Consider the following 13,901-nt stretch of genomic DNA (forward strand, 5'->3'; position numbering starts at 1 on the left):
CTTTCTTATCTGCCTCAAATTTCTTTGAAATATCCAGTTACACATATCATGAATCTAATCATTACCCATTGAAAACATATAGCTCGTCTCTCCTTCTCCCCTCATGTTTGTTTGTTATTATTTTCAATTCTGCTTTTCCCCTCTGTTTGCCTTCCATAAAACTGCTGTGTAAGCTCTTCACGCTGGTGTTTTCGCCTCTAACCCTGATCTCCGTCATGTGAGCCCTGCTCAGAGCATCAGAGAGGAAATGCAAAGAAATGTGTTGAGGTGGCTGTTCTGCGGGTTTGCCACATCGAAGCCATTATCCTCACACGGTTAGGTCTTTTGAGCAGTTATTAACAGCTAAAAATCTGTTAATTCCTTAACAAGGCATTGGTCGTGGCAAATGTTTGGAAGGTGTGCCTAAGTGAATCAAGGAGCTCAAAATATAATATTTTAGCTTTATTTGAAGAACATCAAGGGAAGATGAAAGAGGATGCACTGCAGAGATACTGCGGGGAGTCAGAACTTGACATTAAGAATGCAACTTTTAGTTAAATGAAAAGGTCAAAAATGAATAAAACATTAGACAGACTTGTATCTTGAGCCGATTTGCAATTGGGGCTTCGTTTTTTTGAGGTACAATAGCGTTTATAGTTCAATTTTTCAGCACAGAAATGTAGACTTGAGCTACTCAGTGTTGGTTTGGTGCAATATTTATATATGTTTGACTGGAAAATCTTTAACATGCTTGCTGTGAAACGTTCTAAAGATAAATTGAATTTAGGAGAAAGAGAGAAACAGCCCTTCGCTGCATTAGTGATATGGCGGCCAGCTATCCGTCATCTCAGAGAGAGGATCTGAGGTTAAAGGTCGTCATCACACAGCAGGGATGTGTGATGATGCTAGTGGTTCAGTGTGGAGGCAGGTCAGGGCCTCAGTAGATTGAGGGAGAGTCCCAGTGGGATCTCATCATCAGGGTCAGTGGTAGGGAACCGTTCTGATGAAATTTGTGTTCAGTAACCATAAAACGAGTCCACCGTGTGTTTTCTCCTGATGGTAGTTAACATCCTGGTTTGTTTTGTCTCTTTCAGATGGCAGTGCCATTTTCAAAGGGTGTTTCCACCGGCCAGACAATGTCACTTTGGCTCTTCCCTTCAGCGAAGTCATCCAAAACATGTCTGTGGACAAGTGTGTGGACCTGTGCACAGAGAGGGTGAGCAGACAGAGGATGTGTTCACGCATTGTACATTTGTGCATTGTGTGGGTCTCTGTATCACTGTTGTTATATTTCAGGAGAAATCGCTGGCAGTTCTGGCTGGAGACCGATGTTACTGCGGCTTCCCGACTCCACTCTTCTCCCTTCATGAGCTGGAGAATGAGGACATGTGTCTCCATCGCTGCCCAGGCGGAGAGTTTGAGAGCTGTGGAAACGACAAGTTCTTTGTGGTCTACCAGACACAGGTTCAAGGTGAAGTTTGTAGAGAGCACATGTGAACAGAGGCTTGTCAGGGAATTCAGACAGTACGTGTTTTGTCAGGTGCTCAGGCTCTCTGTTTCAGCCCTTTCCATTCAAGATAAGATGACTGAAATAAAATGAAAGAGCCAAGTCTCTGGCTTGAGCTATGGAAATCTATGTCATTCTGGAAAGAGACGTGAATATATGTATCAAAAATATAGTCTTTCCTTACATTTAGTATAGTGTTACTTGTGTTATTGCAGCTTAGTGGATGTGACCCAGATCTCTTGAATTGCCTCTCAGGTGTCTTCACTTGGAATTTAGTCTGATTCTATGTTTATAAGCTTCTGTCCGACCAGGCAGAGCAGAGTACGTACAGAGTGTAAAACTTTGAAATACAAATCAAAAGGGAATATGACAGGTAGTTGTTCTGTGAGCTGTGAGCTGTGAACATACCTGATTGAGTGTCAGGAAATGCTATTTTTGTTGAAGTCTAGTTTTCTGTAACACTGAGAAGTTACCAAAGAACACATGAGGAACAAATGGTAAAGCAGCTGCTAGCTTGTTACATTTTATTAAGTAGCTTATGATTATTTGATGATAAGTTATTGTAAAAAAAACTCAAGAACATCTTGATCCTTGATAAATTGTTAATTCCTATCATAATAATTCCTAATGAAGGAGTTTATATCAGTTAAAGATGAGTTACTGAAGAACAGACTAGGGGTTTCTGTTTTCATGCAGCACTAAATTTTGCCTCAACATTTTCTTTTCTTTTTATTACTGAACCTTTCTGTGACATACTGGAGGACTAATGAATACTGAACCATTACTTTCTTGTCGTCTGTCTTTTAGATGCCAAGTCTCCCTTTCGTCATTCTGGGTGATGCATCATCTTTGACAAAAAGCTGCTTAGTTATTGCTATTTTATCATCAATTCTTAATCATTCTTTTTTTCGCGAGTTATGATTTAATGTTAGTAATCTACAATTTAATTCAGTTCAGTTTGATAATACTTGTTCATGCCCAAAGTAAAATTATACAGCTGCATTATAGATTATTGTTGTAGATATGTTGTTAGGTAACAAAATTAGATAAAAATCTTTTGACATAGTGTTAGACAGTTGATGTGTAGAAGGGTGAGGTGTGGTTGAAATCTTCAGAGATCGCATGAGTTGATTGGCGACGTTGTTTTTGTAGCTTGGCAACAACTAAGCTGATGATGAATCCCCTCATCATGACGTCACATTTAGTTTTTCCTCATTGTGATCACAGTTCCATGACTGCAAAGTGAGCACCACTTGAAAAGGAAGAAACTCAAAGTAAAACTTCACATTTGCTTTCACCCTGTGATATCAAGTAAAACATTCAACATCTGACGAAGGGACGCTAACTCAAAGTCACAGTTAGAGACTTTGAGTCACAGTTCAAACAACTTGTAGAAACCACTGAAAATGTGGAGCAAAGTTTTTCAGAAACCAGAGACACAGCCTGCAAAATAAATGTTTGCATTGGTTTTAACTGGTCATAGTCGTGACTAGTTTTAGTTTGCACTGCATTTGGTCTGAATTGTGCATACATTCACTTAAAGGCGGATGCCGCCAGGTATGAAGTATAAAGCATGAAGTGGGAAGTTTTTCATTAATAACCAGCGATTTCATTTACTTCTGAACTCACAATACTCATGTTTCCCGTTACTGCCACTGCTCTCTGTGACATTTGAATGCTTCTTTAGTTAATCTGTAACATACAGGCCTCGCAACATTTAACATTGCAATAACCAGATTTCTATATTTATTTATTTTTTTTCTTAAAGTATCTTACTTTCTGTTTATGTTATAAAATAATAGAGGAAACAGAGAAGAACACGTATGGAGACAGAATTTTGCTTACGGTTTTCTTCTTTCTTTTTTTTTTCCATATCCAGCACCAAAATCCAGTACGTGACTTGTATATGTGTTATTGTGGGCAGTGTTTCCTTAGTGCAGCAGACAGCTGTCGCTTGGATCAGCAAAAACACAGCCCAGTAAACAAAAAAGGAAGATTTAAAGCTGTGAAGACAAAAATAAAAGTTGGAACAGAACAAAAACAGGCACCTGTTTAACTTTAACTGCTATTTCAACTAAAAACTGTTGTAACCAGTACATATACGGCATAACGTAAGCATTGTCAAGCAATACATGCCCACAAACAACAACAAAAATACCACCACTTTGACCTTTCCTCTCTCTATCAGTGATGTCATGTCTTTATTCCAAAGTTTCAACATAAATCTTTGCATATCAACCATGTTGCAACATTAGTGACTCACGTTCAGAATCTATTTGAAGCTTTATTGTGTTGAGCAACTTAACTAATATTTTCTTTTCAGAGTCGCTGTCACAGATCATGTATCTGTGTTTTTTTATACGGATCAATAATGAATGCCTGTTGGTTTTTGTGTGTTATCAGATAACCGCTGTATGGACCGACACTTCCTTCCCACTCGTGTTAAGCATCTGGTGGCTCTTGCCAGTTTCCCCGGAGCTGGCAACACCTGGGCTCGCCACCTCATAGAGCTCGCCACTGGCTTCTACACAGGCAGCTATTACTTTGATGGCTCCCTTTACAATAAAGGTGGGTCCCAGCACACGTCTGATATTATTCACACATTACAAACAAATCGTTTGTAAGCTTGTCTAAGGAGTAAATAAAATATGGGATTCATAGGATTTAAAGGGGAGCGGGACCACTGGAGAAGTGGGAGGACGATCTGCATTAAGACGCACGAGAGCGGCAGGAAGGAGATTGAAGCCTTTGCGTCGAGCATCGTCATGATCCGAAACCCATACAAAGCCCTTATGGCAGAATTTAACCGCAAATATGGTGGACATATTGGATTCGCCTCACAGGCTCACTGGAGAGGAAAAGGTAAGCTGCTCAAATCTGTGGTTCAGACGGTAACTATTGTATTTTTCAGGGTGGGAAACAGAGAGAATGTTTGAAAAGAAAATGGAAGTTGAAAATAGCAACATATCAAATAACCCAGCTGAGGTACAGAATGGTGCACAATGACGTAGAATGGTGAGGAAATTGGGTGAGTGTGGTTTGACCCAAACCAATATGGCTGAGCATGAAGTTTTTCAAAAGCATGACACTGGGCAGGATCTAAGTCTATTAGGGAAGTGAAAAAATGAACCAGCCACTGCATTAGTCAGCGTGATGAGTGTGATAATGACTTGGTTCACCAGTCTTTTTATTCAGACCACAGCGTGCGTACTTGTATGGATTGTGTTTGTGTAAATCCTAATTTGTGTGTTTTTTCACAGACACTCTTCCCAGTTGCACTAAAGACACTTAAAGGGGAACTCCGGTATTTTCAACATTAAGCCTCTTTTTTGAGTCGTCTGCAATGTTTTAGAACCCCCCTCACCGCTTTTTTGATGTTTACTGCTGTCTCCGGTATTTGCCTAATTTTGATTCATCTCAACCTGCTTCAGAATGGCAAGTCATATGCATGTCTTAAAAGGTCCGTAAAAGCACCATAAACGTCCGTTTTCAAAATAATCAACTCACCGGAGTGGTTACTGGTGTGCACTGGTAATCCATATCAAATTTCGTGGCGAAAAGTTGCTTCTGTGGTGTTTTATTTGGCAGCTCGTTCATGCTCGCACTATTTTCTTAGCGGTGGCGGAGTAATATCAACGAACATCCAGTACAAAATGTCAAATAAAACCCGACAGAAGCAACTTTTCGCCACGAAATTTGATATGGATTACCAGTGCACACCAGTAACCACTCCGGTGAGTTGATGATTTTGAAAACGGACGTTTATGGTGCTTTTACGGACCTTTTAAGACATGCATATGTCTTAAAAGAAAAGAGGCTTAATGTTGAAAATACCGGAGTTCCCCTTTAAGCGATAGTTTGAACTTTGTTGCCTGAAAAAACTAAACATGGGGCCCAGTTATTCCACGGATGATTTGCATCTGAAAAATGTGTTATATAAATTAAACAGGAAGTGAGAGTGGCAGGGGAAAAAAACTCCTCAGTTTCTGAAGAAGACTACGTCTTTGCAAACAAGGGCTGCAGGGATGAAGTTCGCATAGCTCCCTTTGTTTTCAGTCTTGATGCTAAACTAAGGTGAAGCTTTAAAAAAGAAAAACTTACAATTAAGATAGAACAGGCTTTATTTTCCTCTGAGGAATTTTGTTCTCAGATCTTACAATTATGTATGTGCCTCATCACTTCAATAAGGAGAGATTAAATGAAAAGTCTACATAAATTCAATGGTGTATAATGATTAGAAAGATGATTAGAAAAAGTTTAGTTTAGTGTACAAAGAATTAGAATAAAGTTTGGCGATTAGACTCCGATGCTGCATCAAGGAGGAACGTGACATGATGGATAATAGGAAAGACCTGGAATCTAGATGCTGGTGGTGGCCTTCTGTTGAGGCCTGTCATCTCAGAGTTGTGGAGGAGGTGGGATACACGACAGGTGGTCGAGAAGGAGAATGACAGCAGAAGTGAGATTTAGAAATGGACAGGAAAGACACTGATTAGCTGACCACTGGATCAAAGCAGTGATGTGATAATTAACGTGGAAGGTTTGACAGTGTGGAAATGAGGGAGTATCAAGGATGTGGTGGAAAAACCCAAATGATCAGAAAGTGGATGAAATGGATCAGATCTCCCTTATTGAACTTTGGCCAAAGCTTCATTTTGTCACGGAGTGTTACAAACGGGACATTAAAGGTAGGGTAGGAGATCCTGGATTTTGAGTCCAGCGAAGCTGCATTTTGAAAATACACCGGTAAAAAGTCCCAACCCTTTTCTTCACTTTCCCCCCAAAGGCACGCCTCTAGAGTACATGAACGCGCACGAGCACGAAGGTGCACGAGCGCTGTTCTGACAGCAAGCATCGATCGTTGCCGTATTTAGTATTTAGTATTTAGTATTTAGTTTATGCTAACTATACGTTTAATAATGCTAGGTGCTAGCCAAGCTGGCTCTAGTTTAGCTTCCTGCCAAGCTTCTGGACGAGTAATTCGTTCACGGAGCAGGGTACGCGCACAGGGGGAAGGAGGGGGAGGGAGGAGCAGATTGCAGTTTGATAGACGGCATCAGAATCCAATCATTGTTAACGATCCGTTCACAATGATTGGATACTGTTTTTCCTAGATTGTACGTTCCAGAGGCCACTAAAACTTTTCATATTTGTGTCAAAACTTTTAATTAATTGGTTGCAATGGGGGTGTGAAGAGTATTTCAAGCAATATGTAAAAAAATGTTCCAGAAAAAGATCCCCTACCCCACCTTTAAAGGTAGGGTAGGAGATCCTGGATTTTGAGTCCAGCGAAGCTACATCTGGAAAATACACAGGTCAAAAGTCCCAACCCTTTTCTTCACTTTCCCCCCGAAGGCACGCCTCTAGAGTACATGAACACGCACGAGCACGAAGGTGCACGAGCGCTGTTCTGACAGCAAGCATCGATCGTTGCCGTATTTAGTATTTAGTATATGCTAACTATACGTTTAATAATGCTAGGTGCTAGCCAAGCTGGCTCTAGTTTAGCTTCCTGCCAAGCTTCTGGACGAGTAATTCGTTCACGGAGCAGGGTACGCGCACAGGGGGAAGGAGGGGGAGGGAGGAGCAGATAGCAGTTTGATAGACGGCATCAGAATCCAATCATTGTTAACGGTCCGTTCAGTATGATTGGATAGTGTTTTTCCTAGATTGTACATTCTAGAGGCCACTAAAACTTTTCATATTTGTGTCAAAACTTTTAATTAATTGGTTGCAATGGGGTTGTGAAGAGTATTTCAAGCAATATGTAAAAAAATGCTCCAGAAAAAGAACCCCTACCCCACCTTTAAGCATGCGAGTGCCTTTAAAAAAGGTGATGGACCACCACACGCTGCCAGGACAACTTCTCTGACCCTTGGCATTGATTCCACAAGTGTCCATAATGCTTCCAAATGATTTTCCCTAAATTAGGATTGTGATACTGGAGAGTCCTGGGAAATGTTACATCACAGGACAAAGGTGATCGCATAAAACTATTTTAGTGATGCTAAGCCTTCCCTTAATGGGGTCAGATGGACCCAAAATATGATGGAAAATGCCACCTATAGAACAGAATCACTACATCATACACCTCACTGGAGGGTTTGGGCTTTTAATTGGTCACCTGAGCATGTTTGTCCTTTTCTCTCCACGGTGTTGTGTTGTAGTTTACGAGACATTTTCTTATATTCAGTGTTCTGTATTGTACAATCATTTAATGATGTGTCAGCAAAGACTGGTCAAGTTAACCTCCCCCTTATGCGTTGTTGTTTGAAAGAAACTTTTTAAGATCATTCATCAGGTGATAATTAAAATGGGTCCCAGATTGATATGATTTCTGTATTTCATGCAAACTGCACCATAGTCCAACAACCTTACTGTGTCTCTGTAACTATGACAACTGGCTTGCCCGTGTATCATCTCTCTTACTTTCCTGTGAGGTTTAATCGATTTTACAGAGGTTGGAGAGTTGCCGACCCAGCAGTTGTCTCTCTTAGTGAGAACATCAGCACACATTTGGCCTGCCATATCCAATGAATGTTTCCTCTTTCTGTTGGTGGGCAAATGATGCAGTGACATTCATGCGAAGAAAAGCTTTTTGACAGCTGCCACTACAAATACAGCGAGAACAACTCCGGCCAGCGTGACATTGTGTACAGGGCTCAACATGTATGATTTGATGCACTCACCTACACAGAGGGAGACTGTGGGGCTCGGAAGATGTTACAGACACTGATGCTCCCAATGTGGCTTCATAAAGTCAACTCAGGGGCAAATGGGAGTTATTTTAGAGGATATGTCATTTAACAAAGCACAATGATTTGTTGTCTGGTGGATTTAGTTACACAATCACCCTTTTTTGACGTAAGTACATTAATTCAATTTGACATTAAGTCAGACATTAGCAGTCGGGGGAGAGTTCAGTTTATTTTGGTCTCTGTATTTTGAGTTCTGTTTCCTCTTGAAAGGCATGAAGAAAAGAGGAACACATTTTGTGAAGTCAGAAAAACACTTCCTTAGCGGCATGCAAATGTTTAGGTCATCTATGCTAAAAAAACAATCCTTTTGTTCTGACCTGTTAAGTGAGTAAGAGAGCCATAGTTGAACATGATATATTGTCCTCAACATTGTAAGTAATATGTGCTATATAACTTTTACCAAGGTCTCTATGTTCACAGTTCTCACTACGGAAGGCCAGGAAATGCAAATTTCAAAGTTTTATAAATATCTAATTTCTCAAACGTTTCTCAGACAAGCTTCTATTGACTTGACAAAAAAAACTGATGCCCACAAAGTAAGAAACGCCATGAGAAGATAGCAAAGCGTTTTATTTAGCATTTTTTCTTATTTTCTATTAAGAATAAGAAATGGTAGATAAAGATAAATTCTTGGGTTTTTCATCTTATGCTCTACTTCCTCTTGTTTTTTACTGATAAGTTATTATTAGTTGTACTGAGCAAGAAAGTCAGCATTGTTCTGTTTTATATAAACATCCAGGCATGTTATGTGATGCTTACAAAAACTCACTCCAATTCTAATCAGTCCTGACCTTTCAGTGATGATAACCTCTGATATACGTATCAGGACTACTAGCATCAATTTCCACATACCAGGGCTAAATATTTAACTGATTCCAGACTATTTAGATGAATTATTTGAAGTTGAAGGCCATTCCTATTTATTTGAGAATGTGAAAGAAGTGCTCCTTGAGACTGAGGAGAGGTTAAGAAGACAAAGAGGTGAGGGGAGCAGTGTTCAGCTCATATAAATACATCAGCATGGTCTGTGGCAGGTTTCTCTGCTCTTGCAACAGCATTTTTCTTCAGGAAAAGCTGCTATGGGGTGAGATTTTGTCTCCCCATCTCATGTGCATCATGTGCAGTGCATCATTAGGCAGGTAGTGTGTGAAAGTTTTGCCGAATGTGGCTCAACATTTTGTTACCACAGTTTGGAAACGCAAAACATGACAAGGGTTTGCCTTATCCAGATACTATTGTGTAGGAGGGCATCACAGGGCCAACACAAAGACAAAGCTCTATGTATGGCCACACTCGCTCCTGGGGTCAATTTAGGGTCAATTTAGAATCATCGACTAACCAAACATGCATGTTTTCTGGATGGTGGGAGGAAGCCAGGATACCCACAGAGAACCTGTGCATGCACGGGGAGAACATACAAATTCCACACAAAAAGGCCCTAGTCGGGATTCAAACCAGGAACCTTTGTGCTATGAGGGGACAGTGCTAACCACCACACTACTGTGCAGCCCATCTCAGCATAATAATCAGTTACTTTATCACAAATGGTTATCCTGTTAACATTTACAAAGCTGGCTGTACAAGCTTTTGCTTTCTTTTTTTTGCCATTTTTAACCTGTAAGAAAAAAAGAAGTCCAAAAAAGTCAAATCATCCTTTGGTCACTTAGCTCCTCAGAGACACAGGAATTTTGCCCATGACAGTGTATATTAAAGTTGCCTCAGTCACTGTTTTTTGAGACAACGCTGCTAACTCAGCAGGCTTTAAACTTTAACGACAGCCTCTCCCAGCAGTGACGATATGCTCTAATGCAGCACAGCTCCTGCCAGCTGCTGCTTTTATGGGCCAGTAGATTACCATTGAGTAAAAGTTGCAGGAATTGTATACTCCCGCAGTGCCTTTGCAGAACATCCATTAAACTGTCCAGATATTTCAGGAATTACTTAATGTACCTTGCCATGAATTGCACCAGACCTCACGGGCTAAATTATATCAGCTCTTTGCTGTCACGTCTGTCTTTTCCCCTTTACCCAGCTCTCACACAGACACCTTCAATATATCCAAAGCTAAAACTGCACAAAACTGAAAAACCCAACCCAGTAATATTTTAAAACTTTTACCTCAGGTAGATTGGGTCTATTCCTGCTCTGATGTATTGCCTGTAACGCCTGAGCTTTTATCGGGAACATTTTATTGGCTCTTTAGAGCATTTTATGTGTGAATCCCCCAACTTTTAATGTCTGCTACTTTTCCCCTGCCTTTTTTTCATTTTGCACAATGGCCATTGCTGTATATGGTGCACTGACCCCCATGAGTACTGCTTGATGAATTTTCTTTTCCCTCATTTATCCCACAGAGTGGCCTGAGTTTGTCAAGAACTATGCCCCTTGGTGGGCGTCCCACACAATGGACTGGCTGAATTATGGGAAGAACGTCCACGTGGTCCATTTTGAGAACCTGAAGAGGGACCTCTTCACCCAGCTCAAGGGTATGGTCCAGTTTCTGGGTTTGAAAGTGTCCGAGGATCGCCTGCTCTGCGTCGAGGGCCAAAAAGATGGAAATTTCAAGCGATCAGGACTACGTAAGCTTGAGTATGACCCATACACGCCTCAAATGCGAGCGAACATTGATGAGCTGATCAGAACAGTTGACGTTGCCTTGAAGAAAAAAAACATGTCTGGAGTTCCAGAGGAATACATGCCAAGATGATAAATGTGACTCCCTTGTTCTTTTCTTCCTTTTGATTGGACTTTGATGTCAACATATTTTGTAGGATTATAAGACTTGTGTAGTTTTTTCAATTAATTTTCTCTCAAGTTACTTTGAGTGACAGTTTGAAGCTGTTGAAATGAGACATCTGCCTCTTATTTACTTAGTTTTTTTTATTTAATTCTTTTGTTTTTTGACTATGCGTTGAATTTCTGCAGCTTCACGCATTCACACACAAAACAGTTTTAACAGTAGAGGCTTACTTTTCTGTTTTTTGCTGAATGAAAAGCATTTCTTACCCTGCTCTATGCATACGTACTGTGTGGGCATGTGCACATGCCTCAACAGCAAGAAGGTACGGTTGCTGTTACCACGGAGAGGCTCATTTTGACTGTGCTGCGATTTGTCGCCGGTGAATAAAACATTTTTATCACAACGTTGTGATACACTACTGCAAAGTGTTGTGCGAGCTAACTATTTAGAGAGAGAAATTATAATAATTTCCTGCTGCTATCACAGTTACAGAACAGTTTTATATGTAAATTTCTCAGAAAATTGAAAATCTCTTCAACAGAGGGTAGAAATGCAATATGTCACTGTCTGATGATGATGCTGTCTGTCGGTTTCCATGTTTTTTAAGTTATTCAGCTTACTCATGATTTTGTTGATCAATAAGTTAAAGACTACATTCTTTGCTCCTCAAGTAGATCGATGATCTCTTTTGAAGGCACTGACTTGAAGAGAGAACAGGATCAATGTCTTCAGTGTGTATTTATCTTTGGTGTGCAGTGCACAGGTTGACTAACTTGGTTACGAATATGTTTTCTTAACACTGGACTTGATGCAAAAATCCAAAAAGCACCTCACTGTGCAGCGCCCTCCCCAAAGATCACTGAAGAGTTAGTTATTACGCTCATTTATCGGTTGGAAGCTACCTTTAGTTGTTGTTTAGTTGTTCATTAGAAGCATGTGTGATGGTACCAAATGTTCTCTGCCATATGTTTGAAAATAAGAAAATATATAAATGATTCAGATTTCAGATTCAACACTTTATCGTCATTCAAATATACACTACAGTGCACAACGAAAAAGAAATGGTTAGATACAGGAATGTGAAAATTGAAAAAAATAAAAACACTGGTGACTGACTGAGGGCCAGAAGATATTAACTGACTTCCAATTTCAGTATAATAGAAATATATATTTTTATAGTATATGCTGACACACCATAAATATTTGTACTGCAACAAGCAAACGGGAGAAGTTATTTCTATTTTTAACATTTGCTTTACACCTTATTGGCTCTTGGTTTCATTGTAAAACTGGCACTTACTGGACAGATGTCAAGTCTGAATGTATTTTCTAATGACTGAATGTAATGTTGTAAGGCCCAATAAATGAGTGAATTGAATAAAGTGCTCTGTCCTGCAGTCTGTAAAAATGTTGGGAATGTATACATTATCTATAGGTTTCTCTGTTCCATTGAATGCCTTTTAGACCCTGGCCTACTTTTCTTTCAATTCTACCAGCTGTAATCTGCTAAATATCACAACCGTATTACTGTATTATGTTAGGGATCAGTCATTTTTAATGGATCAGAAGGAATGAAAAGCACCGTGACCCGGCAGCGCTCCATAGTTTTATAGTCCAGTCTGCTCAACCAGGCTTTGACACAAAATACAAATAGGGTAAAGCAAACAAAAGATTAAGAAAACTGAAAGCACAACTTGATCATTTTTAGAAAAGGACTCTATGCCTTTTCCCCTAACATTTGTCCTCAGACTCAGTGGAGAACATTATGAGGTCAAAGGAATTTGGGGAGGGGAATAACAAAGGATTAAAGAAAAGAAAACAGTGGTCTGTGGAGAATCCAACTGCACCTACACAGTGCTATGATGTGGGTCTGCTGGGATTAAACTGATATGAATCACATTTGATAGCTCGCCCAATGAGTTCTTGGCTTTGTGCTGTTTCATGCAGGTTACTTTAATGTGAAAAACCCAGAGGAAACATAATTCCAATAACCAGGTTGATAAATTACAACATAAAAAAAAAAGAAAGAAAGCTCTTGGCTTAACATTACCATTAACGGCTTCACCACTCTGGTAAAGCGACAGTGTTTGTATATATCTCACATTCACATCTATATTCCTCAAAGGTTCCTTCAGAGAGACCAATGACAGGTCCGGACAGAGCTACCGCATATGTGCCATTCCCGTGAGATTAGACAGTACATCAAATGAGCAACAACACTAATACAGTTTTCTTACAATATGTCACATTACCATATTGCACATGTCAAGCCCATTTTGGCCGTGCAAAAGTTAGGCCGCTTGCACTTAAGGGATCAGCTGGAAATATTGCTTTTCCACAAGTTTATATTTATTAAACAGTCGGTGTGGCAAAGAAATGGGATTGTTTTCTTATTTGCAAGAACACATGTCAAATCAAGACCACTGCTGCGCTCACCAATCAGCTCATGCTAGTGCAGCAGTTCAAACTTGTGCTGTGTTTAAACTGATAAGTGAACGTTACTTGGTTCGACTATGAAAGATGGTCGCAAACTATTATGGAAAAACAGCACATTCAGACATGATGCCAACACGCACAAGTGCTGTATGGAAAGCACTGCAATCTGAAAGGGGCTTCAGACACTTCTGGGTTCTTTCATCTCCCCCATGGTACCTTTTTTTGTTTTATGAGGCATTGCATAGCTGGAAATAAAAGAAAAGTACTTCACTTTACCATGTTTTGTTGTGTTATAATATATGTTGTTGAGAAGTAATTTTTTTTGGTAAAACATATCGGGTAAAACACACCCAACATTAGTGATGGTGTTACAAAAATAGACGTTTGTGTTCTAGGGTTAAACAAATTTCCACTGCGATCCAACAGATGGTTGTCACATCACTGCAAATGTGAGCCTCATTGAAAAGGTTAGTAGAGTGAA

At 39.9% G+C, this 13,901-nt stretch overlaps 1 protein-coding gene across 1 annotated transcript in view; it reads left to right on the forward strand.

The window, feature by feature from the left end:
* The window catches only part of wscd2 (WSC domain containing 2), a 38,719-nt gene extending 26,353 nt beyond the window's left edge, over positions 1 to 12,366 (forward strand). Inside the window, exons 5-9 of the mRNA XM_075467983.1 lie at positions 1,074 to 1,195; positions 1,276 to 1,450; positions 3,890 to 4,054; positions 4,148 to 4,348; positions 10,599 to 12,366. Of these exons, the coding sequence (XP_075324098.1) occupies positions 1,074 to 1,195; positions 1,276 to 1,450; positions 3,890 to 4,054; positions 4,148 to 4,348; positions 10,599 to 10,951 (1,016 nt within the window). The 3' untranslated portion in view covers positions 10,952 to 12,366. The remainder of the gene's footprint in view (positions 1 to 1,073; positions 1,196 to 1,275; positions 1,451 to 3,889; positions 4,055 to 4,147; positions 4,349 to 10,598) is intronic.
* The last annotated feature ends 1,535 nt before the right edge of the window (positions 12,367 to 13,901 follow it).

Source organism: Odontesthes bonariensis, chromosome 6 (genome assembly GCF_027942865.1).
Source record: "Odontesthes bonariensis isolate fOdoBon6 chromosome 6, fOdoBon6.hap1, whole genome shotgun sequence".
NCBI classification, from domain to species: domain Eukaryota; kingdom Metazoa; phylum Chordata; class Actinopteri; order Atheriniformes; family Atherinopsidae; genus Odontesthes; species Odontesthes bonariensis.